The 25,898-nt window shown below is 42.9% G+C and overlaps 1 protein-coding gene and 1 long non-coding RNA gene across 5 annotated transcripts; one reads left to right on the top strand and one right to left on the bottom strand.

The window, feature by feature from the left end:
• On the top strand, nucleotides 40–25,848 carry LOC110397639. 3 transcript variants are annotated; one of them, XR_002437897.1, is made up of 4 exons: nucleotides 40–162; nucleotides 3,896–3,967; nucleotides 22,281–23,458; nucleotides 24,224–25,848. It is a non-coding gene; the product is annotated as an uncharacterized LOC110397639 (long non-coding RNA). The 3 variants fall into 3 exon arrangements; XR_002437898.1 differs by having other exon boundaries at nucleotides 22,281–23,079; nucleotides 23,179–25,848; XR_002437896.1 differs by having other exon boundaries at nucleotides 22,281–25,848.
• Nucleotides 2,281–17,100, bottom strand: GYG1 (glycogenin 1). Of its 2 annotated transcripts, none has more exons than XM_021394180.1 (7): nucleotides 16,796–17,100; nucleotides 13,425–13,560; nucleotides 11,670–11,844; nucleotides 11,149–11,311; nucleotides 7,045–7,171; nucleotides 4,037–4,256; nucleotides 2,281–3,120 (listed from the first exon to the last, which is right to left on the bottom strand). In XM_021394180.1, the coding sequence occupies exons 1-7, from the start codon at nucleotides 16,800–16,802 to the stop codon at nucleotides 2,950–2,952; spliced, it is 999 nt and encodes a 332-aa protein (XP_021249855.1). In that variant the 5' UTR covers nucleotides 16,803–17,100; the 3' UTR covers nucleotides 2,281–2,949. The 2 variants fall into 2 exon arrangements, with proteins under 2 accessions (XP_021249855.1, XP_021249857.1); XM_021394182.1 differs by lacking the exon at nucleotides 16,796–17,100 and adding an exon at nucleotides 15,996–16,731.

Consider the following 25,898-nt stretch of genomic DNA (forward strand, 5'->3'; position numbering starts at 1 on the left):
ATGCTCGGTTGGTAGCGCGCGATGAAGTGCTGGAGGAGTTCCCGCCCTTTTTGGGGCTGTGGAGAAAGCGGCTGAGGGCGGGAGTGAGCCGCGCGCTGTGCTGAGGCGCGGGAGCGCTGAAGTTGTTTCTCTGAGAAATACAAGTGGTGGTTCTGGACCACAGTAAGTTTTCCAAAGCAATTACAAAACTCAATATATTTTTTTCTTTTCCCAATGAGATTTCAGTTGTTTCAATGTAAGTTCTGCGTAACTTTTACACGGGATTTCCCATAATTTGCGATCAATTGCATTCAAAGCTACCTCTGAGGGAGCAGATTGAGGTTAATGCCTGGTTCCTGTCATTGTTCCCTTTTAAAATAAAGCTCTTCAGAAAAGCAGTTTGTACCTGTGCATTTGTGCAGAAGCGGTTATATTCTGGCCAAACAGGCTTTTCTCAGCTGTACTCAAGAGCCCAGCAATAGGATCTTTACAAATTTTAAATTTGTCAGTTTTATAGAATGGAATCTATAGTGTTATGGAAGATTTAGCTAAAGGCAAAAACTTGCGATTTGGCAAAATTTGCCTCCATTTGCACATGATAATTTAAATGCATGCATTCCTGTATCTCTGGTTGGGCCAGAAAACCATTAAGGTATTAAAGCAAACTGCTGAAGGTCAAAGCTGAAATGTCCCAATTAGGTACAGCTGTTCAACTACTCAAGCAGTTAAAAAGCGTGGTATTCTGGTTGGTGGTTTGTTTGTTTTTTGGCATTTCACAAAGTATAAGCAGTCTGTGTCCACTGGTACTTTGTTGGAGTTCTAACAGCTGTGTAGCATCGTCTACACGTGAGGTTTTGCAATCATCAACTTTAGCATCTCTAATTCCAAAGACAAAGCTAGTAACCATCTTTGTTCATCCCCTGCATTAAATGGTTCTGAATTATGCTTTTGAGTATAGCAATGATTCAGTTACTACATTGACTACGAAATTCACAAAAAAATCCTTGTATCAAGTGGTATCAATAGGATGATTAAAAAAGCCTGTACTCTTCTGCTAATGCTGCCTGTGTTAATTATAGAGAAAATAGTGGCAGATAATGACACAATGTTCATTTATTGAACATTATAACATGAGTCAAGGCCTAGTACAATTTTTTTTTCCAGGATTTTTTTTACTAACTCTACTTGTTAACCTGAAACATGTAGGTTTTATCTTATTCAGTATCTTTTCTTATCTTCTTGAACGTAATAAAACTTACATGCTAAACCAAATTTTTAGGTTGGTGTAGTCTCATGCTTTTCCACAACCTGCCCGTTCTCTAGTAAGTGTACAGAAAAGGGGAGCAAAACAAAGACTGTTCAGCTGACCTCAAGAGTACTTTAAGTTATTCACAGAATATTTATGAGCATGCAGAACTTCACTATTTGTACTTGTTGGGTAAAGTATATTTTGTAACTGTAGGTTGTAATTACTAATCCTTCCTGCTTCCACACAACTTCAAATTAAAAAGGGGATGGGTTAGTTATGAAGTTATAACTGGGAGTTCAAATGCAATTAACTTTTAAATCTCTATGAGCTACTTAGGCACAGACCTCTTCATTTTGGCTAAACAATGACCAGGGCCTCACTTAACTCTCACATGCAGATTGTATCTTCTGCTTTACCAGCAAACAGTAGCAGCTTGTTAATTGTTTATCTCCAGGATAGAAGTTGAACACCCTTACTAGCATCCTGCCCAAATCCTCCTCTATAAGGATATAATGACATTATATATACACTTCTGGACTAATACAGATTATAGGTACCAAACAGGATGCTAGGTAATTTGGTTCTGTTTATACTTCTAGCTAAAGGATGGATCTGAACTTACGGCAAACAACAGCCACTCTCTCTTCAGAACATTCTTGTTACTGTGATATTTTTACTACTTTTCTCTGTCTCAAAATACAACACGTGTCATGGTGGCAATGCACACAGGGAAGGGATAGTTTTCCTAATCTGTGTAGGTACAGCTACTTCATCTTTACTTGCCAAGATAGTATCACCATTGTGTTTGTTTAAAAAAAAAAAATAATGTCATGTTGCAGATTGTTCTTTAGTAACCAAAAATACAGATTCTTTTTCCTAGCTCCCTTCTGCAGGGAATTCTTCCAGCAGCAATCGGGCAAGTGATTATTTACAGAGTATATAATTACAGAACTAGAAGCTGGACATTTGTTAATGGTAGCTAGAATGGAATGAACAAAGTTTGGTTATTTTAGATTGCTCCAAAGCTCCCTCTTTTTTGATTTCCTCAAGAGTTTACAAAAGCCAGAAAAGCACGACAAGTTTTTATTTTTGCGTGAAGTGCAAGATTTCAAGTAACAGAAAAACTCAGTTTACTAAGCCTGAAGTATATAGAACTGAATAAATGCATTCTGCCATGCTGTAGGCACTGTGTGTAAAAACCTGGTCAAAACTTCAGTGCAGTTGTGACTAGAAGATCAAAGCAGTGCTATTACTGTTATCTCTCCCTATATATCCTAGCATCATTAATACACTAATGGTAAAGCAGAATGGCCATCATTCTAGTCTATGAGCAATCCCATAAATCAGATTTTATATCTAAAATAGCAAGCAGAGGAATCAATGCTAATCACCTTTAATGAGTTAAGGTGCAAGCCCAGTTTCAATTAATACATTGAGCCAGTTGATCACAACAGAAGGAAAACGTAGTTGAAAATGCCCTTTTTTTTTTTTTTTTTTTTTAGATCCACTAGGGAAAGCTAGCTACTGGGCAGTTACAATTGGCCCAGGGCATTCTGCTTCCTGGCTCCTGCTCAGTCTTTATCTGTAGCACTGCAGTGGCCTTCAGCCAAGAATTTTTTCCATCAAGCTATTAGCAAGCATAACTGTCCATCATCTACAACCTTTCTAGCTGTTAGTTCTGGAACAAGTCCTTGTATTGCCAGTGTTTGAAAATGGCACTTCTATTGAAGGTAGGAGTCCAGCTTCTTCTTGATGTTATCGAAAGAATCCACTCCCATATAGTCAGCTTGGCCTTGTTCCCACCGAGCCTTGCGTTCTTCTGAAGATATGGTTGGTAATTCTGGTGATGGTGCTGATACTGACATATGGGACACTGCCTCTGTAACCTCTGCCTAAAATAAAAGGCAGAGTAAAAAATACAGACAGATTTTGCGTACTTTAAGCAAGCAACAGGCCACAGAAGAGGGCAACCAAATAGATGTTCTCATGCATAGCACCAAGCATCACCAACAAGCAGGGACTGTGCAGCTTTCCTAGCAAAATAAAGCAGAGTAACAAGTCATTCAAGGAAAGGGGTGGGGGGGAGAGGGAGGAAGGGCCAGGGGTTAAGTTCTTCGTACCTCTCTACAAAAGCCACAAGAGAAGGCCAGAGTATAGATCAAGCCTGATAGCTGCAAATAGTTCATTAGAAAAAGTTTAAAAAGATGAAGCACATCTTAAGAGTTCGGTAACTTTAGGCTTAGAAAGGTTGAGAATTTAAAACAGCCACTGTACTAATCTAAGACTAAAGTTTGCAGACACATACTACTGAACTCTTTTCAAGAGCTAGAATTAGAAGCATTATTTTGGCTTTGCAAGAATCAAGATTTATCACTGCAAGTCTACTTAAGTAATCTATTCTCTAATTACTGCAGGCCTACCTAGGTAGGTCATACCATGCAAGATCTGCAAGTGTATACTGCATGCACAGCTGGGGTTCTTGTGTTTGAGAACTTTAATAGCTGCACTGCATTAAGGGTGGGGGCCCTACTCTTTATTTAGTGAAGTTACTACACTATCGTTTCTGGTGCACCATTCTGCATTTAAATAATTGTAAGCAAGCAGTCAGCTATGCTCAAAGGCCACTATAACATACTTCTAATCTGTATTATTCATTCTTTATTCCAGAAATGAAAGAAAAAAACGAGAATCTGTGTCTAACTAAACCACGCCCATGCTTTGAGTTGCACAGGAGGGGAAGTAAGTGAGATGGCACAAAATCTATTTCATTTGCTGAGGTAACTTCCACAAGAATATTAAGATGCATACCATGTTTACACCTGTGGTATTTTCTTCAGGAACTTCTTGCGGTTCTAGTAAGGGTAAAATATTAGCCATATAAATATCCCACCACATGGTGAGGAATTCTGGGTGAACTATTTTAGGGTCGTTGACATTGCCTTGTACGCTTTTTGTTCTGGAGTCATACGTATAGTTCCATGGCTTTGTGCTTCCCAGGAAATGCACCACTTTAGTATTTGAACCAAACCTGTTGGAAAGAGAAAGTCAGAACCCCTAATTTGCAAATGTCTAGAAAACAAGTGCTTTGACTATCAGACAAAAAAAATTAACCTGTGTTTTTGTAAGTATCCAGAAAATAGAAATATGACTGTCTAGGAGACTAAACACTAAATGGTAAGATTGTCAATGCCTACTGGGGCTGAAAGCATCACTACTTAAAGAAATGCAAACAATTCTACATTACACTAGTCAGAATGCAGCTGAAACCTAATGGTTTGAACTATTTAAGTACTTACAGCCAACTCTTTAGGTAGAGTGATGATCATAGCTCAGGAGAGAGCAGTCTCAAGCAGCCACTGCAATCAGAACTAGTTTTAAAAGTGAAAAAATTCTACTCCAAAGTCAGTGATCCAGCTAGCTAAACATTACAAGCATTATATAAAGAGTCAGTGTATTAAAGTAACCCTAAAATCTTTCCATAGAAGGGAACAGCAGAAGGCCCTACTGCAAGACTACCTCTGCAAAATAAAGCCTTTTATAATCAAGGCATCTCAGTGGACTTTTGATCTCACTGCAGAGTCTTGCTAGAAAACCAGCCTAAATCCTATCTTTTGTTGTTAAAACAGATTTCTTGATCTATCTTAACTTCCGTTTCAATATAGGCATCAAGCTTTGTTCCAACTGTTACCACTGTGTTCTTTTTGCCTTATGAATATAGATGAGATCTATCACCTGAAGTAAAGAACTTAAAAGATACAGCATTATTCCATAGTCTACATAGGTTGCTCCAAAAGTAATGCCTCCTATTTATTTCCATGGAAACTACATCAGCTACAAAGAACATGATAACACTATTTGATAGAGCTAATTATCAGCTACAAAACACTGGGTATGAAAACCCATGCACGTGTGAAACACTGTCTAGAATTGCAGTAATTGCAGGCAAACAACCTGCCTTGAGGAGGTCATTTCCCAAGCTAACTTTTAAACCTCTACTGACTTACTTTTTACTAACTTTAAAATGTTAAGATCCAGCTTAGTACGGCTACCTAAGTTTCATTAGTTGTGACAGCACTATCTAGTTTTCTTCATCTTAGGCTACTGTCACCCTGAGGAAACTTCTCATTGTTTAAAAATCAAGGCCACTTAAGCTAGAGAATGCCTAAGAAGTTTCATGTTAAACTGCTTCTACAAATGAAGTGTTCTTAGTATTCTGTTCACTGAAGTCTTGTACAACAAATGACAGATGCCAGACTTCTAGGATATCCTCAGTATCTGCTTTCTAGATAAGATGCAATACTTTCTTCTGCCATTTAAGCTGAACTGTTATAAAGCTTTGCATCTGCACTTGCCAGAGAAACTAATCTGTCTTTCCTCATCTCGCATAAAAGACAATGTTTTGAAGTTAAACACCATTTGTCCTAACTTGGAGAAAGGATTACTGATACCTGCTGTGAAATTTAGTCTTCCTGTACAGTGCTACAAAGAACTTTGCTATTGATGTCAGTACATTTAAGTTTCAGTCTATGCCAGCTGATTATCGTGAGTAACTGCTGATCTAACCAAGATAAGTTGTTCCACCAGCTGAAGAAAAACATTCTACTTAAGAGGGCTGTGCTTCCAGCATAATAGTTTCCAAAGGTCTCCTGAGTTCAGCTAGGCAACTGATTGAATCCTTATATAGAATCTTTGCCAGGAGCCCCCAGTTCAATAAGTTCACTCCAGTGACAAGGTCACTTGTAAATTTAAGGTTATGTGACTAAGAAGCAAGCAGCCATGGAAAGAAGACACACTTTACAATAGATGTTAGCTTATCAAATGCTATCGAACTACTTAGTCATTCTCAGGCTTGCATATATTTCTTTAAATAAGTACTCCACTTTTAGCACGACAGTATTTCAGATGGTGTTCTGATCACAAGACATAGTTTGACCTTGAGCCAGCACAGTCCTGCTTATGCTAGCTGCTGCTTTAGACACTAATAGCTTGATGTCATTCAAAGATCAGATTGTTTTCATGCAATTGGTACTTTCCCCCTCCCCCAGCATTCACAGCTCTTAATGAATATGGCTTTGGGTGTAACATTACAGCTTGCTTCTCCTGCTGCCCCCCTTTCACTATTCTAACAGTGACCTTGCCACCAGAGGGTTTACTCGCAAGCCTAATTTAATACTGCTGAGGAAGAGACAGCTTTTTCCTTATGGGAGAAGTGTGCAATAACATAGTGCCTGGCTACTGTCTTTGTTCCCTTTTGCTGTTACTTGGGGAACTTGGATCTAGAAAGACTGCTGGGAGAGAATTCTAGCTCTATGCGAGTCTTTGTTTGCTATGTTTATTTGAATGCCTGATGGAGTATTTCACAACTGGTAGTTAATGTAAGTAGTTTGAGTGATTAAGGCAAATTATCTAGACAGGAACAATATCAACAGTGAAGTTCAGCTTAAGACGACTCAAAAGCTTGAGTTGTTAGGCTAGAGCTCTAATAAACAGCGTCCAGTACTGGAGTTGTGATTCTCCCTTTTGAAAGCAAGCTGTTAACTGTGCTTACTCTGAATCAACGTTAACATTACCACTAGGAGTCAGTGATTTAAGTTTCTAGTACAGTTTACAATGCTCATCTTTCATCACAAGATGATTCATTTAATTACTAGTAATTCAGCTTTTTTTTTTAAAGGGTAGAAATTTACATAGCATGTTAATCACAACAACAGTCTCCATTTAGAAAAACCTTTTAAGTTCACATTGTGCTTGATCGTTATGTTACAAGACATTAGTTTACATATGCTCTAAAAATCTTTTTAGAATTTGGAACTTACGCTTTAAATGCTGGAAGGTAAGAGTATACAGAAGTGCTGCTCAAATTATAAATAAATGGTAGATGTTTGTTCATGTCTGTTGTTGCCCAGCTGCTGAAGAAGGTGTTTAATAACCCCTGGTCTGCACCTGAAAGAGAACACATTAGTAGGCTACAAGCATTATACAGATGCTTTAGAATCTTCTCAATCTACTCCATCAATCCTTCCTAGTTAAGTAGCTGGTAATGTAGTTTGTCAGGTACAGTAGGAGTTTGTTTGGCAGTGATTTCTAGAGTTTCTGTTTATAAACCCTGTAAGCCTTGCAGTCTTTGCAAATTTGAAAAAAATGCAAATAGTGAAAAAGGTAGTGTGTGAGGTTACTCTTCTTTCCTAAAAGATCACGAGTTACTCACAAACCCTGCCATTCAGTGTCTTTTACAGCACAGATTCAAAAAGTAAGGCAGCAGATAAAAGGATATGACACAGTTGGGCCCTGTAGACCTTCAGGGAAGCTGTAGCTCAGATGATCAAGTGACAACAATTACTTTTATTACTGCGGCCTGCTGTCCTGCGGCTGGACTCAGGGTATGAGTGGTTTTTTAGACCTGCAACCCCAGATGCACCTACCTACATTGTAATCTGTAAAGGAAAGCACATGCAGTCTCAATGACAGCACAAATAAAACTTAATCAAATCCATTAACATGCAATAGAAGTTCCTAGTTCTGTCCTATAAAGCTGCCAATTAACCTTTAAGTGAGGACAGCCATGTACATCGTGACCAGAGGTACAGTCTTGGGATGGGTCACCTATCAGTTTGCAAGTAGAAGTTGTAATGAAGTCAATGAGTTTCAAGTTGTTTGGTATGTCAGTAGGAGAGTAGTTAAAAAAAAAAAATGCTCCTGGCCCAAAGTAGGCCAGTTGACAAGGAGCTACTGAGAAGTAAACACCGCATGTTTATTGCAGCAAATATACTTAGTCTTAAGTATTTTCAATATATTCAACTATACTTCCTCTCACAAATGAGATTGAAGAATCCCTCACAACTTTCATTTGCGGTTTTTCCTTCACCCATAACTGCATTCACAAGCAGCACTGCTAAACAGCAAAGAAACATAGCATAGTTAGGGGATGGTATTTTTTATTTTAATCTTCTATTTTCTGAAGCACTCGGTCTCTGACTCAGGAAAAGGTGGTTTTGTGTTTTTTGTTTTTTGGTTTTTTTAAACTACCTACAATTAAATACAGGGTAGTACTAAGGTTTACTTAAACCACATTGAGGGTGTAAAATCTGCTTTTTCTGACTAAAATATTTACGTTGATCACACACTTAGATTTACAGGAGATACACTGACAAACAGAAGTTCTAAGTATCCTGTTACAACTGTCAGCATATGTGGAGATGGCAGAGCAACATACTGCCTACAGACTCAGTTCAGTAATTTCAAACCTCGGGCTTGCCTCTCAGCCCCTAAGGATGCAAAGCACTTTCAAAACAGTTGCCTAATCACAAGAGAGCAAAGACAAAGAAACCAGACAAGTTCCCTGGTCTTTACTCAGTTATGTAACATTTTAACTTCTAATTTAGCATATGCATTCCTAACACTAAAGTTCTAAAAGAAAAGTAAATCTTGGAGGCCCTCTCAGAAGAGGTAGCCGGTAACTAAAGGGGTAGCAATAGTGTATTTAACTTACTCTACATGACTTTATCACTCAGACTTGCTCCACATACTCAGCTTTTTTTCAGATTGCATGCATTTGTGCCAAAGCAGCCACTGAAATCAAAGTTTAGCTGTCCTAGTTCAGACTTCAGCAGTAGTCTTCTACAAATCGGCCCTTAAACATAAGGTGAGAGAATCAGGCAGTAGTTATAGTCTCTACATATCTATAGGTAGCTCTGCTGCATAATGTCTTTTTACACAAAAACAACTGTTTTAGATCCCAGAGTAAAAAGCCAGATGACTATGCAAATGATATCAGTTGTTACAGCGTTGATACTATCAGAACTCTTAAAACCAGACTTTTTTCCTCCACTGGTTCCTTATTGTCCATTTGAACTTCACTTTTCTAGATAAAGCAGTTGTCGTTCTATGTAAGTAGCTGTCATTCTACTATTCCTAGACAAAAATACACATAGGAGCCATCTGTCTACTGTAGTTCATAATCACAAAATACTTTGTAAGGTCTTGTATTTTTTAGTTCATACTCTTGCAGATAGGGTGTTTAAAGCTTGATTTCAATTACATATAACTTGTGGATTTTTAAGTTTGCATGCGTATGCCCTATTAAGGGCAGTGACTTCACAGATTTCTCTTATGAGAAGTTTCCTAGAAACTTTATTGCTGTCTAGATCAATTGAAGTTTAAAAGTAGTAATAGTCTCCACTGTCTTATTACTCAGGTTGCTACTACAACGTAGTAAAAACTGAATAAGTTCATAGCCGAAGAACAAATTACAGTTCTAAAAGAAGATAAATGATTAACCCATCATTTTCCCACAAACAGCTACAACAACTACTGCACACTGACAACATCAAGGATGTTTCACCATTATGTGGCTTTAGCTCTCTAGTCAGAAAGAACATTGTGGAAACAGTTCTATTCTCTTAAATGACAAGGGCCTTACACCTAGAAGATGGTAGTTGCTAGGAGTCAAGCACAAAGCTCAGAGAAAACAAGTCTCAGATGTACCTGGAACTCTTCAACAGTCAGCTTCCACTTTTTTAAATGCAGAAATTCAGTACCATCTTACAGCTTTTGGCACATAGAATCATAGTCATAGAATAACTTGCGTTGGAAGGGACCCCAAGGATCATTAAGCTCCAACCTCCCTGCCTCAGGCAGGGCCACCAACCTCCAGATCTGGTACTAGACCAGATTGCCCAGGGCCCCATCCAACCTGGTCTTGAACACCTCCAGGGATGGAGTATCCACAGCCTCTCTGGGCAGCCTGTGCCAGCACCTCACCACTCTCTGTAAAGAACTTCCTCCTGACATCCAATCTAAACCTTCCCTCCTTGAGCTTAAAACCATTCCCCCTTGTCCTATCACTACTCAAGTAAAAAGTTGATTCCCCACATCTAGAAGGCCAATTTACCTCCAACATTAGAGAGCACTCCTAGAACTATCAACTACTGCCTTGTAGGTACTGGCAGATCCCTTTGTTACAGTACTCATTTTCACTAGGTTATTCACCTGGTAACGTAAAGCATCCAACTGAGACCTATGCTCCCTAGGAGGCCACACATAGGAATCCACGAACTAACAGAGATCATGTTGCTAAGTAGGAGTGACATCTAGAATTTTTGTTCCATACAAATAAAAGTACAATTTAATGGTCTTACTACATAGTTTTCTGCAGCACTTTTTGTAAGACTTTATTTTGTGCCACAGTAGGTAGATAAGTAAATTTAGCGACAGAGACAGGGCTAGTCATTTAGAAGCCTTTAACTACAGCAGACTTCATTTACTGCAATGGTAATAGATCACAAAGATTAACAGGACATCAGAAGTTGGCTTTTTCAAGCTTTATTTGGTAGAGTGATTGATCATTACTGACCTACACCTACAGCGGATAGCAGCCTATGCTACACACACTTCACATTGGGGAGAAATCTGGTCAACCATCCTATAAAGATAGGAAGCTATCACATGCATATCAAGAGATTGTTACACCTTCAAGTATTTCAGTTTCTCTGAAGCTATACTCAAGTTGCTCAGTACTGCACTTTTTCACCCCACATCAATTTCAGTTTGCACAGCCTTGAGTACCAGAGATCTGTGAAGAGCCGAATTTAAGAATGCACGAAGTATAGTACTGCAGTTCAATTTGCTCATGCATTTGCTGTACTTGTTACATCTCAAGGCTTAATGTTCTGTGATTTTGCATTACTAATGCTTATAGAAGCTGACTCTTATTTGTCATTCCAGGAAATCTGAATAAAGCAGTTCTTCTATATACAGGAATATTATCTTTCACTGTGATAACAATGTGATTTTGTGTAGTTACATTGGAGTTCAGAATTCCATCATACACAGCCCCTATGATATGTATCTAGTTCTTGTGCCATCCCAACCACCATTACTATTTTGGTCTAACTTATATTGGAATACAAATTAATACATACCATCAAAGCTGCCTTTCTCTGTGGCAAACTGTAACAGCTGATTGTATGTTTCAATGGAAGGTCGGTAAACAAAAACTCCAGAATTAAAACAATCAGGCCAGCCTGGATCTGGTGCTGCAGACAGCTCTTCTCTCTCAAAAAGCTCATCGATATTTGACAAAACCTAGTTGTAGGGGGGGCAAAAAATTGCTTTCTGGTTTCTAGGGTAGGAATTGGGGGTATCTTGTTTTAATGGATTTTGACATCCATCTTAAGACATGAAAAAAATTCTCATATTGATGCTCTTGTCTTATGGAAGATGATACTTTATGGAGACAGTGCCCACAGACTAAATGTTAAAGGGAATTATTTAGGAATAAGTGCATATACATTTTTAGAGAGTTATTAGTCTAAACAGAAAAAATAGCTCAGTTACCCCTCCTTCCCCTCAAAAGGAATAAAACATCACCAAAAAAATAATAATCCAACCAACAACCCTCACAGCAGGTCTCATGGTACCTCTTCGTGACATGACCACTTACCATTGTGTCTGCATCCATGAAAACACATTTTGAAAACTGTGTCAGTTCCCAGCAATGAAGCTTTGTTAATGTGACACCCAGCTCCGGTCTTTTCAGTAATGCTAGATGTGCTGAATCCCCACTATCCAGGATGTTTACCAAAATGACTTCATCAAATACTTTTTCTATTGCGTTCCTGGGGAAAGATAAGTTACCAAGATTTATTTATATTGTTCCAGTATTAGACCACTTAACAGATTCCATGAACCGAAGCAGAGCAACGGGGAACCTGGCAGTATTTCCTACGCCATCAGTAAGAGTTGACCACACGTGTGGGAATTGATAAGCTTGCATATCGATCTGAAGGCTTCTGGTTTGTAACAGGCACCTTACAGTTAACAAAGAACCAACTTAAGTCTGAACAGTTGAAAAGGAAGTTGTGCAATGACAACACCATTCTGAATTTGTGACCGCTACAGCCATGTGATTAGACCCAGTTGCTAGAACTTCCTTTATCCAGAAAGCTTTAAGGGCTCACCATATCACGGACCTGCGTACAGTAGCTTTTTTACCCAGTATCATGTTTGTCTTGATTCTTAAGTTTTCAGGAAGCGTATTGAATTTTTTGTCAGATATCCAACCTTTGCTTTGCCATCACTGCTTAATTCAATAGAATTTTATACAGCTTAAAAACGTGAAGCATCTGTAAAGCAACTACCTATTCTATACAGCATCTTGAACACTACACAATTATCAGTACAATCTGAGCAACAGAGCTTGTAAATGAGTTTTAGAACACTGCTTTGCAAGGCTGTCTTTACTTTAACAGTTTAGTGCAGACAGTTGCACCTGAATTTAAGGCGTAAGTTGTAGATACTGAGTATGAAACTCAAATTCCATTTACATCATCAGAAAGGCAGGTATCTGTTGGTTGCTATCGGTGTTTTAAGGTCACAGCACTGACACAGTAGGCACACCTGTATGATTCATCTTGAAGGCCTGAAGTCACTTCAGTTAGAATTAATGTACCTCTATGGACCATTTTTATAACGACAAGGCTGTTCAGCTGTCACAGAACTCGAGAGATTCAATCCATCTGTTACTGAGCCATTATTGTCTTTATCAGTGATCTTTTCAGAAGTTCCTCATGTAGGCAATACTGATAATACAGGAAGTTACTGCTCACCCAACCTTCCATCCCAGCCCTTACGCGCTGAAAAAGTACTTTGTCAGTTCCGTGCTGAGACTCGTTTCTAGCGAGCTTGTAGAAAGTAGCTGTCTTAATTCATCTTACCGTGGTGAGTCTCAAATCTCTCTTGTTCTGCTGATTTATCACACTTGATGCTACTCTAGTTCTACTCATTTTATTCCCTCATGATAGAATTTCATTTGAAGCATCTGCTAGATTTCAGTAATGTTACAATGGCTCAATCTAGAATGCTTCTGTGAGATAAGTAGATACTAGTTCCCCACTACCACTTCCACATACATGCATGTACTGCTACTGAAGGCCTGGGCAATGTTGTGTTGTCAGAGAATCCTAAGAAGGACTACAAAAGTGCTCTAACTATTGAGTATTTTTTAACTTCTCATACAAGAAAAGCCACAAAACATTCATGTCTGAATCCTTCACAGAATTCCAGTGAGTTTATGTTAATCCTCCTAAGCTTCGTTAAATTTTCAACATTTCAGAAGGTTACTATCAAGGAATTTAGCTTCCTTCAGCCTTCACATCAGCAGCAACTGTGGCAATTTGACAGCTTCAAGCAGCCTTACCTCATTAGATCTGAAACCTGAGGAGTTATGAGTGCAGTCAGCTTCCTTGTTGTTCCAGACTGTTGCAAGGATGAACCAAGTACAAGCGCTCCTTTCACATAGGAATCGTTTGTGGCTAGAGTCACAAAAGACTGGTCTAGAAGAAAGTAACTTGGTCAAAGTTAGCACAATCCACTGCTTTATTCTGAGTTAAATAGACTAGAAATCTAGTATTGTTAGTCAGATAACCATGTTGAAAGATCTTTATGATGCACCCTTTAAATGTGTGTTCTGGACCTACCTACAAAGTAAAATGAAGAATGTTACTATTACATAGCTCTGCTTGCCATTAGGAACTTGACACATGGCAAAAATAGAGTAAAAGAAATAAAACAAAGAGTATTGCAAGATAAAGCCAGTTTTAATTTTCCTACAGGTTAAGTATGGCATCCCAGTGTTAGAGAGGATCTAGGAGTTCTGGAGAGATGTGTTTAGCTGATTATATGCTATTTTTAAGCTAACAGTAAGCTTGCATTTTTTCTAAAGTTAGTAACAGTAGAGTTTTGTAAAGCTACATTGGGCTCAGCTGTGAACCTGAAGCTGGCATAGAATAATTTTCTTTTTCAAATGAAAGTAAACTTTGGATTAGATCTTGGACAACAGTTTTACTGAAGATGAGGTGTTCAGCAAGAAATGGTTGCAGCTGTTTAACAAGAATGCAAGATTTAAATGGGAAGCATCTAGTAACACGATTAGCAATAGTTTTTGCTCTTCAGTTAACACTAGAGAAGTAAGGCTGGATTGTTACTACAAAGTATATAATCCGTCACTTCAACAGAATCTTAAAAATATGCATCACATTGTCATAAGGTTATTGAGGCCACATAATGCAAACTTTTGGCAGGATAGGACTGACACAGTCAAACACAACTTCTAAACCCCTTCCGTTCACTCTTAGCTGTTGTTACATAGTAGCCCTTTACGAGCTACAACTCCCTGTGAAGAAGCATACTTCTTTTCCTAACAAATCAATTTTGACATTACAAGCAAAATAGTTTCTTGCAAAGAACTTTAAGAACAGGTTTTTAGATTAAAAGTTGGTTTGGAAAATAACTCCTCTTTACAAAGGTTGAGGAGATGAGGATGGAGACTGAAGGCTCTGGGCACTCTGAAACCTAAAATCAAGTGTAGCTGTAAGACTAAAATACTGACTGCTCCGTTTTCAGAAAGACTGCTTCTAGGGACAGCTGCTCACATCATGAGACAGACATTTTCATCAATATCTTCTTAGTGTACTGCCATCTGAACTGCTGGCAACAAACTTATGTATAATATTTGTCTATAAGCTTGGCAAACCTGGTTTACAAACTCTGGGGAGTTTTGTAGCTGGCATATACTGCTCTTAGCAGCAAAACCAAATAGTCTGAAGAAACATGGGTTATGGGGGTCAGTTACAAAATTTAAGAAAGCTTCTATAAATACCAGAAATCAGTATACTTTTTTCCATTTCACTTAATCTGTAATAGTTCATGTATTTCAGCAAATCTGTAGAGCAATCTCCAGCCTCTTCAGAGCTTTGAAGCTTTACAGATGGCAAGTGCATAACATCTTAATTGGAATGAACACCCTTCTAGAAGGGATGCGTGTTTATTACTGAATTTGCATATTACTTCTCAGCTACTCAATAAATATGCATCTACCATTATATGCTAATAGACAACTCACTATAAATCTAGCACAGCCAAAGTGTAATTATATGCCAGCAACGTTTTTCTGAATTATTTCCCCCTCCCAGCAGCATAAGACATATTTGCTACTGACAGAACAGACTTCTTCATTTAACTTTTAGCTTTTATACCCCTATTATAAAAAAAAAAAAAATCTCCCCATCTTCCTGAGACTCAGCATTCAGTTTCTGTGTTGCTATAACTGCTGGGTAGGCAGCTTGCATAACACACAAAGGCTGTAGTGAAAATGAAGTCAACTGAACAAGGGAGTAAGGGTGAAGAATTCTCCATTGGATCTCAGCCACAGTGGGATGCACTATGACTGCCTGACAGAAGGACAGTCCAAACTTTTAGAGCACTGAAAAAATCAGTAAAAATATACTTTATTAAAAACTTTGGGAACTATTCCATACCTTCTCTAAAGTACAGAGATAGTATAAATACAGTCATGCATTACACACAAAACCATAGCACAATCTAGGCAAGACCAGCTGCTGTTTAAAATGAAAGTTAAATCTGCAAGAAACCAGGCCATTTTACCTAACACAGATATTTCTTGTGCGTGTGGGTTATGCTGACGCTGCAGTCATTGTTATCCCTAAAATATAGTTAGCTCTCCGTATAGCTGCAACACAGACAATGCGGGTTATAAGCATCCCTTCCTAACTGAGCTGAGTGGTTCTAACAGTGCCCAGGGCCCTGCTCTGCTGCCCGCAGCTACACCAGTTGTACGGAACAGCCCTGACACGGCTCCCCTCCCCGTACATACAAGAGAAGCATTCTGGAAGCCCAAGCCAGGACCAACCCTTCGCGGGACGGCACGCAGCAGTGGTCTGGTGCCTGCCCCACATGTTCCGTACTTCACCTGAGCGCTCTTAGCTTGCTTTGAACGCGCGCTCTGGGACAGCCAGCGTTCTCCCAGCTGTGCGTCTGCTCCGCTCTGAGTTAGTCACCTCTCAGTCCCGAGTACAGGATTCTCAGAGGCGAGAGCATCTGAACGAGATGTGCACGGGGAGACGAGGAACAGACAATCTCCTGCAGCCTTCCAGATGCGAGAGGGAAAGCGACATTGCTGACAGCTTCACCAGAAAAATCGGAGAGAAAACCGAAAGCAAGGAAGGGCAGCACGCTCGAAGCGGCGGCGATGAGCTAAGCGCGGCGTCCGGACGCTCGAGAGTTACGCGCTCTGCACAGCGCTTCAGGAAGGAGCCGCGCGTTCTCCGCGAGCTGCTGCAGCCCGGCTGGGAGCTCCTTCCCCGCCGCTTCTCAGACCGCATCCCTCCCGCCGGCAGCGAGGCCGCGTCGTCGAGGGGGGCACGGAGCGGGGCCGCAGCGGGAGCGTCCTCCCAGCGCTCCGCGCCGAGGCGCCCTACGGGGCGCTCACGAGACACTCCCCCCCCCCGCCACGGGCAGCCTCAGACCGCGCCAGCTGCCGCATCGGCCCGTCGCGCCTCTGCATCCTAGCGCGGAACGAGCCGAAGTCAGCAGCCCGCAGGGACCGCCGACTAAAAATAGGAGCCGGCGCGGCCCGCCCGATCCCCGCGACCCGGCCAGGACGCGGCCGAGAAGAGCGTGCCGGCCCCACGGCCCCGCGCCGCCAGCGGCCTTCGCGAGTCGCAGCGCGGGTGCCGGGCGCCCGCGGGAGGTGTGGCCGCGCTTACTGACCTGCCATGGTACCGGCTTCGCAAAGCAGCTAAAACAAACACGACGAGCCCACTCCGAGCCCCGCGCTGCGGCCGCCCCTAATATAGGGGCGGAGCCGCGCGCGAGACGTCTGCGGCCGGTAGGCGGAACCCCAGGCCCGGGCCGCCGCCTGTGCTGCAGGGCGGGCTGTCCGCCATGACCGCCCGCGGCGGGGGCACGTCGCTCGCGCTCTGGTTTCGGCGCGCACGCGAGGAGGTCTGTGGCGGCCGCCTCAGGACGGCGTACGGAGAGATCCGCGTGCCTTCCCTTGGCGGTTCGGTGACCGAGCTGACCTCGAAAGCACTCCGCTGTGCGGACGGAGGGTGGGAGCAGCGGCGTGGGCCGCGCTGCAGGCTGCCCGAGCGTTACTGGTGCTGCCGGCGGCTCTCCCTACCTCGGGGCGGTGTGTGTCAGCAGGAAGGGGGAGGAGACACACCTGCATTTACTTCATACCTAGAGCTCAGTCCTTGCAGAAGTGTAAGCTGTACCTCTTCGGTACGGAATAGAGACTACAGCTTCCTATATCTGCTAAATCGTCACCTTCAGATAGAAATACGAACTCCTCCCTGGGCTCTCTGCAGTAGCTCCCTGTCTCCCGAGGAGCTCAGGGCTTCACGCTCTGCACGTGGCCTCTCCAGTGGCATCGCATCCCCTAGCACAGCATCCCCTAGCACAGCATCCCCCATCACAGACCGAGATACCTGCATCCTTCTTTGCACGAGGCTGCGGTGTGAGCTGCACGGCCAAGGAATGGCCAGGTCCTGTCCCGTCATCTGCTGTCTGGTGGCAGGGTGTCCCAGCGCTGTCACCGACACTCTGAGGGAAGTCTGTCAGGAACAGGATTCCTTCCTAACCTGAAAGGAACAATGGTTTGTCATGGGTGGATTTAAAAACTAAACAGATCCTCAAGTGCAGGCTAATGAAGGGTCCTGCCTCTTGCAATTTTTCCAGATTTGGGTAACTATTACTGGGTAATTAATTACGCAGGCCCCTCGTTCCTAACACTAGTTGTTCATAGGAAGGCAAATGTAATGATAGGTAGTAGTAGTTAGGGGGGAGAGGATGGGATGGACACTTGATTATTTGTTTTAAAAGCCACGATTGTCAGGATAAGAAGGCCTGGCTATACTTGCTAGTGGCTTTGTTTTGATACAGTCTGCTGCTTATGAGGCCAGTTTGTTACAGGAGTTGACGCTGATGCAACTGTTGCAGCTGGCACTTGAGATTTGAAGCTAGCGAAGTCTCAGGAGGCTTTGAATCTCAAGAGATTTTCAGCGCTGTTTTTGTGGCTGTATTTTTATTCACTATAAATACGCAAGATACTTGAAAGCCCTGCAGTGCTTTTAACTTTATAACATCTTACAAAGTGAACTGCATAGGATAATTTTAGCATTTTGTCAATGCTAGCTGTAGGCTATAGATCCCTTCTGTTCAGTGTTCCCTAGGCCTTCTCCAGAAGACACTACTTTTAGTGGTACTTCTCAAGTGTCAGGAAGGATTTAAGGCTTTTTTCGTTGTTGTTGTTTGAGGCATATTGCATTTCCTTGCAATAATTGTAATTTAAAAGGGATGTTCTGAGAATTTCAGATCAACAGAGATCGCTGCTCTGAAGTTTCTAGGTTTTATTGTCCTGTTCTCTGCTACAAGAGGCATAAAAATTTCATAGGTAGGAATTCACAGCCATTATTTTCCATCTAAATGTGTATCTGATAGCTTTTACAGAAGGGATAGTACGGAAACGATTCTAACCAAAACAAAACCCTATCCTGTTCGTACACAAATAGAAATTTGTTTTATTTATATGTTTAATGGGTATAATGGTCTATCTAAGAGATCACAGGCTTTAGCCTGTAGGTATTAAGCGCTTAACTTTGATATGGCTTACATTCAGGAAGGCCATTTGGATGAAGTACAGTATCACTTATGTGAATATGTATTGAGGAAATGTGTTTCCTTTAGGAAACAGTGCAGCAGAGAGTAGACATCTATGTACGAATCGATTACAGTATGAAAAAACATAGCAGAAAATACTTTGTTTCCAGAGTCTTCTTTCCTGAGCACCGGCACATTCAATGTCCATAATGTCACTGAATGTGCTTTTCCCTTCCAGCATTTTAGGTATATTCAGAGCAACTAGTAGGCTTCAAATATTATAGGGAAATCTTTAACGAGACCCTTCTGTCATGTATTAAAGAGGACATCATTTTTCTTCTAGAGTAATAGAATTGAAGGAGTGTGTTCTGTCTTTCCTAATGATTTCTGTTTATACGCTTGTTTTCTGCTCAGTTCTATATTGCTTCTTGCCTGAATCTGGAAACTTAAGACAGATCAAAGCTGTACTTTGCTCCAAGTAAGAAGTGAAAAAAGATGAAGAGCTCAGATGGCAGAAGGAATAGCAATTAGGAGTATCTGTAACAGGAGGAAGGACCGAGGGATGTCAGATTAACAGCAGGAGGACTCTTAGGAACTGCAGAGTCACAATGGGGAATGTGATCATTAAACTATAAAGCTAACAAATGGAGACAGACAGGACCAGAAACTCTAGACTGCAGTAGGCTTTTTTCTACATTTTTACCTAGTGTTTTTCAAAAGCAGCTCACATCAAACCATTTTGATAGGAAAACTCGTATAACGTTTGTCCCGTAACTGCTGATCACAGATCTCAAAGACCTCAGTGTCCAAATAGACTTTCAGGTATAATTGTGGCTGGTACAAACAGGGGTTAGTGCTGCTTGCAGCGCTACAGGGAGTGAACAGCAAATTTCCAGTTCCTTCAGTATGACATCTGTAAAAGTGAAACGTGACTACAGGTAATAGGACATGTATCTTGGCACCTTTGATTATCTAAATGTGATTGAGGCACATGACATCTTCTGCGTTCATAGTAGTATTATCATTGCCACGATGGTCTTGAGACATAAGAAAACAGGAACTTGTAGGTAATCTTTTATTAGATAAGCTTAGAGTAGATGAATTTTTGCAGACAAGTCCTGCTTTAGTCTGAAATAGAATCACAGACTCAATAGCCTAACCAGTTTTATGGCATGTCATAGAATTCTTCCTCAACTTCTCTATTCTATAGGCAATAAAGTGCCCGTTTCCCTTCCACAACATTGTACCCTCATTCATTCCCTTCCCAGCTTCTCTTTTATTTCAAAGAAAGCCAGCTATCTTGCCTCTCAGAAGTGATCCAAACGATATGCCCCTATCTAAACTCTGAGCAATTGATTTCTAGTTCTGTATAACTCTGCTCACTTTATTTAGGTCTACTGCTTCTGTTTTGGACCTGATAGCGGCCATTTTTTTATACAGATATTCATAAGCAATTAACATAGGTTAATTGCTCCTACAGTCTTAGTATAAGCAATTTTGTATTTATGCCCTGTCTGTTTTTATTCTTCGTAGAAGTTTTAGAAGGAAGAAAAACGAAGAGTTTCACGGAGTGTTCACTCTGAGGCCTGGTTCAGTTGCTTTTGATGACAGTACTGGATCGCTAAATTCTCCTGTCAACAATCTCGGGGAAAAAATGAATAAAAATAGGCATGGGGGAGTGTGGTGGTGCTGGTGTGGTTTAACCTGGCAGCGCAGCACCTGCAGCTGTTTGCTCAGTGCCTGCTCCCAAAGCAGAACTCACGAGTTGAGAGAAAAGCTATTTACTGAGAGTGAGAAGAAGGTGAAAGAAAAGGTAATTATTATTCATATACAATCACTACATGGATATAACATTTATATTTTACATATATATATCGACACGAGTGATGCATAATGCAATTGCTCACCACCTGCTGACCAGTCCCTGAGCCACAACAGCCCGTCCCCCACCCCAAGCCAGCTCCCCTCTGTTTTGTCGTTTCCTCACATATCCCTCTGGCTACTTGAGGTAGCTGTCCTGATTCTGTCACCTCCCAGCTCCTTGTGCCTCCCCAGTCCCTCTCTGGCAGGACTGTATCAGAAGCTGAAACGTCCTTGGCTCTGTATGGCACTGCTCAGCGACAACTAAAACATTGGAGTGGTACCAACGCTGCTTTTCTCTGAAAGCCAAAACGTAGCATCATACCAGGCACCAAGAAGGAAACCAGCTCTGTCCCAGCTGAAACCATAGTGGGGGTGGGATGAGAAGTCTTAGGGAAGAGCTTTCCCTGTCCATCTTACTCTCTTTTCCTAGCGGTACCGTGGCCATTTTTTTCCCGGTTTCCCCACTCTAAGCACTTTGGCAAGGGACTATGGCTTGAATGCCATACCAAAGAACACTTGGTCAAAAGCAGGATTAAATTATGTTTCTTTGAGCCTGAAGATGATGTTCAGATACCCTTATCTATCTGTATGCTAATGTTTCTTCAGTCTTACCTAGTGCTGAAAATGACCGTATCTCATGTTTGCTGTGCCACTGTGGTTCCTGTGGTCGATTTCCTACCGTGTTTGCAGCAGAGCTCCGGTGTAGCTGTGGATTAACTCCTTCATCATCTTCGTCTTGTTTACAAACCGTTCTGTACTCGAGCTGCTGTTGTTCTCGCTAGGAATGGTACCAGTCACTGAAATGGTGATTTTTGGGTCAGTTATGCACTGTAATTGGGCTCTGCCAGAGGAAGCTGTCTTAATTAAAACTGGGTAGAGCTGAGTTGTTTGAAAAATACTGCGTGTCGTAGAGAAATACTGTTGATAAATCCACAGCGTGGTAGGTCTAAGAGTGCAGAATGGGTGTGCTGGAGCAGGCCCAGGACAGTCCGGCAGCAGCAGGTAGCACGTCACGAGGAAGCTGAGGTCACACACCTCGCCTCTCCTGGTTGCAGGTCCCTTTTTTATCCTTCTGCCAGTCGTGGCATTCCTGGGCGCTAAGGTGAGATTCACGTGCAGCACCCCTGAGATGGCTGTCTCCTCCACATGAGCCCACACAAAAGACCATTTCCCGGCCATTAAGCTGGCACTTATCTCTTTCTCCTTGCCCCGACCTGCAAATCTTCAGACAAAAGATTTTTCCAGCTTTGACCAGGACTTGCCCGGACTCGTCCATCTCTGTTCTTCAGACAAAGGATTTCCCAAACTTGGACCAGGACTTGCCTGGACTTGTCCACCTGTGCTCCTCAGCGAGCTGTGAGACAAAGGTGCAAAAAAGAGCAATCTCTTACAGCCACACACAACTATCTTCTCCTCATTTTGCATTTTATTGGAAGACCCTTTCTTTCTCCTTGAGAATGTCTGTATATAATTTACTTCTCTTTGTGATACATGAGCAATAAACTCTCCTCAAGCAGAACTGCAGAGAGAAACACGTCTGAGAAACCTTCGCCTATCTGTTCACCATCTGATTCGGTGCTCTGGAAATAGAACAGTATGAAGTATGTCATGTCTTTATGTTAGTAACTGACCATCACGTGGCATTATCACTGCGATTCCTATGAACTGAAGGGAGGCAGCACGGCTTTCAGCGTACCTGAGTAAGAGTCCCTTTCTTTTCTCATTTTCCCAGGGATTTGGAGAATCGAGGACGTGAAACGGATGGTGTGACTGTTCAGCATAAGGTTGGGCACATTTACAGGACAGCAACCCCACAACCACTACCTCCAACTCGTGAAAACAGCGCACTCTCCCTCTAAATGTAGTCCAGTTCCTTGTCTAATTTCTGTTCTGAGAATCAGGAGTAGAGAGTCCACACTGAAGACTAATAATTATACATTGCTTTTCTCTCCAGCAGCAGAATCTGCCACGTGACCCTTGTGTCTAAGACTTTCTGTGGATGTGGTCGGTTAGTTACACACGTGTTCTCTGGCAGCATTTCTGAAGGCCCACTCTCTTCATGGGAGGGACTTCAAGACTCTCATGATGACCACTGATGGAATAAATAGTTAGCACTTCACTGTGTATCTCTTACTGGTTATATCTTGTAAGATGAGCATGTCTCTGTTACGTGTCATTTAGCCAAAGGGAAGTTGGAAGCTGAGCAGCAGAAAGAAGCTTAGGATTGTAATTACTTCACTTTAATTTGAAAAGTAAAGTGTGTGCTTGCTGTCTGTTTCTGGTCCTAGTGTGTGGCTATAAACAGGAAGGCACATCAAATCCATCGGAGTAGCTCCGAGCGCACAAGGACCAAGTGGTGAAGGCAGCAAAGGCTGCCTGATTATTTTTATAAACATTTTGGGTTGCAATATCTGTGGAGAAGTCTTTTATCTGACCTATTTTTAGAATCTTTGTTGTAGATTCAATCAATAACCAGGATGCATCAAGCCAGAAGGTGTTACAGAGATAACCTGCAGTATTTCAGAGACCATGTAAGAGGCTGTTAAATGGGTTCAGTATCTCACTTTTTCCTCTTCACTAAATATGTTTAAGTGGCTGTTTTTGTTGTCGTTGCTGTTCTTCAATCCTAGATAAATGACATTATAAAAATTCAAGCCTTTATGTGATCAAAGAACGCACGAGAAGACTACAAAACCCTCAGTAAGTATTGCTGAAAGAACAAAACGAATATGCCTTGAATCTCTGTTTAGAAGAGCTACTGCTAGCATGATGTATAACATCAAGACAGTCATGAGGATCGGTTGGGATGATGTTGAAGTGGTGCAAAGAGAAGATAGTTGCGGAAGCTGAAGGAAAACTCGATTCCTGTTAGTACTTCTGCTGCTGAGAAATAGAACCACAGAGTTTGAGGTAAATTCAGCAGTGCGGGCTGCCCTAGGCTGATACTTAATTTGTTCTTTAATGTTGACTTCTGTCCTCATCTGTTCTGTACAAGAAATTCCAGATCTTTTCAGAAGCTGTTCGGACGCGTTGCCACTAATTTTGGAACTGGCTGCTGCCTGGCATGCTATGTACACACTGATAACGCACAGATTCCCTTATGCTTCCCATCCTCTGACGTTTAGTTGCCTGTTTTTAGTTAATGCTGAAAACCCAGCGATGGGTGTGGTTGGGAAATCCGTCCACTTGCTCGATCAGCGTGACCAAGCTTTACAGCAGGAGCTTGAGCGAATGCAACTGTGTGAGGAAGTTGTAACCTTGATCTGATCTAACCTGCATCTTGAAAATGACCCCAATTTCATGCACATCAGAATTGGGCTGCTACTGAAAAATAAAAACTATGCTGCAGGTAGGAAATGTACTGTTAGGAGACTAACAGAACGAAGAGAGGCCGGGGCAGTTAACGCAAAGAGCTCCTGGCCTCGGGCCTCAGTTGCTCTGCCTCAGTGGAAAATATTCCCCAGACTTAGAGGTTTTCCTCCCAGCAAGCTGATGCTCTGTTCCACTTCCTTAGTGTGTACCCCTAGAAGGATGATTGAAGAGGGAGAGACAAGATGTGAAGCATTTTAAAAACAGACAGAACACCAGAAGTGTGCTCATATTATTCTTGTGTAGCATTGTACATTAACTGCTGTACCAAGATTTGATTCAAAATCCATTATTTGTTTCCTACAGGTGATGCTGAGAAGCGTGACTCGTGATGGCTTATGCGTCCCTCCTGCTTCCTATTAATTCTTCCTTCGGGTCAAAAGCAGACTGAGTCCATGAGGATTGTGAGTGGGAGCCCCGCTGTTCTGAGGCCGCTTGTGAGTCTCAAGCGTGGTGCCCGTGTTCAGAACGCCCAGAGGCAGATCCCGGCACCGGTGCTGAAGGGAAGAGCTGCCGACGAATCGCTCCGTATCAAAACCGATCCCGTGGATATTTTCAAGCCTTAGGTGAACTGGACGGAATCTTGGACTGGTGGGGCCAGCTACAGAAGCTGTTACTGCTGTGGTTTTTCTAAAAGTGGCTCAGCTGTTTTGTGTTGCTCTGTTAATTGTTCCCAACCACCCTTGGCTTCGCTGCACGCACCTGTGCAATTGATACCAGCTTTCTTTAATCACCTCAGACACTGGCAAAAAATAACATATATATATTTTTAAAAAGCATGACACCATCAATTTGATGATTTACTATGATGATGATTTTAACAGATATTCGTAAGCACTTAGCACAGGTTTCTTGGGCTTGGAGAGGTTTTCCTCGGTTTTTCTTCGTCTCTTTCTTTTTTTTTTTTTCCTTTCTTTATCTACACCTGTTCAAACGTTGTGTTCTTGTCCTGTTCTAAAAAGCAAACGAGAGCGGAAGGCTGGGGACCGTGGTGCGGGCCGCGTGAATGGCACGGGAGAAGTTGTTTCTGCGGTCTGTGCTGCCACCGCGTGGTCAATCCGCGGCAGTGCCGCTGTCTCGGTTTGGTGCGGCAGGCAGCAGGACGCATGCGCACAAGCATGCGGACGTGGGGTGTCCGTCATGGTCGCTCTGCGCAGCTAATCCGCCAAGCTCTATTGTACTTAGTCCTCCAGGCGGTAGCGCGCATGCGCCCCGAAACATAAACGGCACCCGTTTCTCCGAGGCGCTCAGGTGCGGGGAAGCAGTCGACGCTTGAACCGCCGGCTCAGCGATGTTCTCCCCCCGCTTCCAATGCAGGCTGCCCCTCGCCTATTTCCTCGGGCGGTTTTACGCCCGAACCTGCCTCGGGCCCACGGACCGCTTTTGCTCCCAGCGGCCCCTGCGCGCGCCGCGGCACCCGATTGGCTCGGCGTGGCACGTGACCGTCAGCCGCGCGCCTCAGCACCGCGCACTCGCGCTAGCGCAGCGGTCCTCGCCGCTACCGCGCGTGGAAGAGGATTGGGACCCGCAGGCGCTCGAGGGCGGTGCGGGCATTTGTGTCGCCCCGCTGCCGCTCTCTGCGCCGTCCCTCGCCCATCCCGCGCTCTCTTTCACCTCTGCCCACGGTCACAGTCCCGGGAACGGACCGGCTCGGCTCACAGCTGCCCCCGAGCGCCTCGCGGCATCCGATCGGCTCATTGCCGCGGTGGACTGACAGGCGTCGCCGTCCGCTCCCAGCCCTGCCCCGCCCCCAGCCATTCAAAAGCGCTCTCGGCAGCAGAGGAACCTGCGCAGCTCGGCGGTCTGGCTCCGGCGCTCAACGCGTGAGGCCACTCGCGGGGCTCGCACTGCCACCCGCACCCGCCCGGGCAGCCCGGCCGCAGCCCTTCCTCCCTCCCTCCCGCCGGGGCCCTCGCAATGCCCGAGGCCGCGCCACGCACCTTGCCCGCCGCACGGCCCCGCCCCGCCGCACTTCTCACCT

This window comes from Numida meleagris, chromosome 4, assembly GCF_002078875.1.
Source record: "Numida meleagris isolate 19003 breed g44 Domestic line chromosome 4, NumMel1.0, whole genome shotgun sequence".
NCBI classification, from domain to species: domain Eukaryota; kingdom Metazoa; phylum Chordata; class Aves; order Galliformes; family Numididae; genus Numida; species Numida meleagris.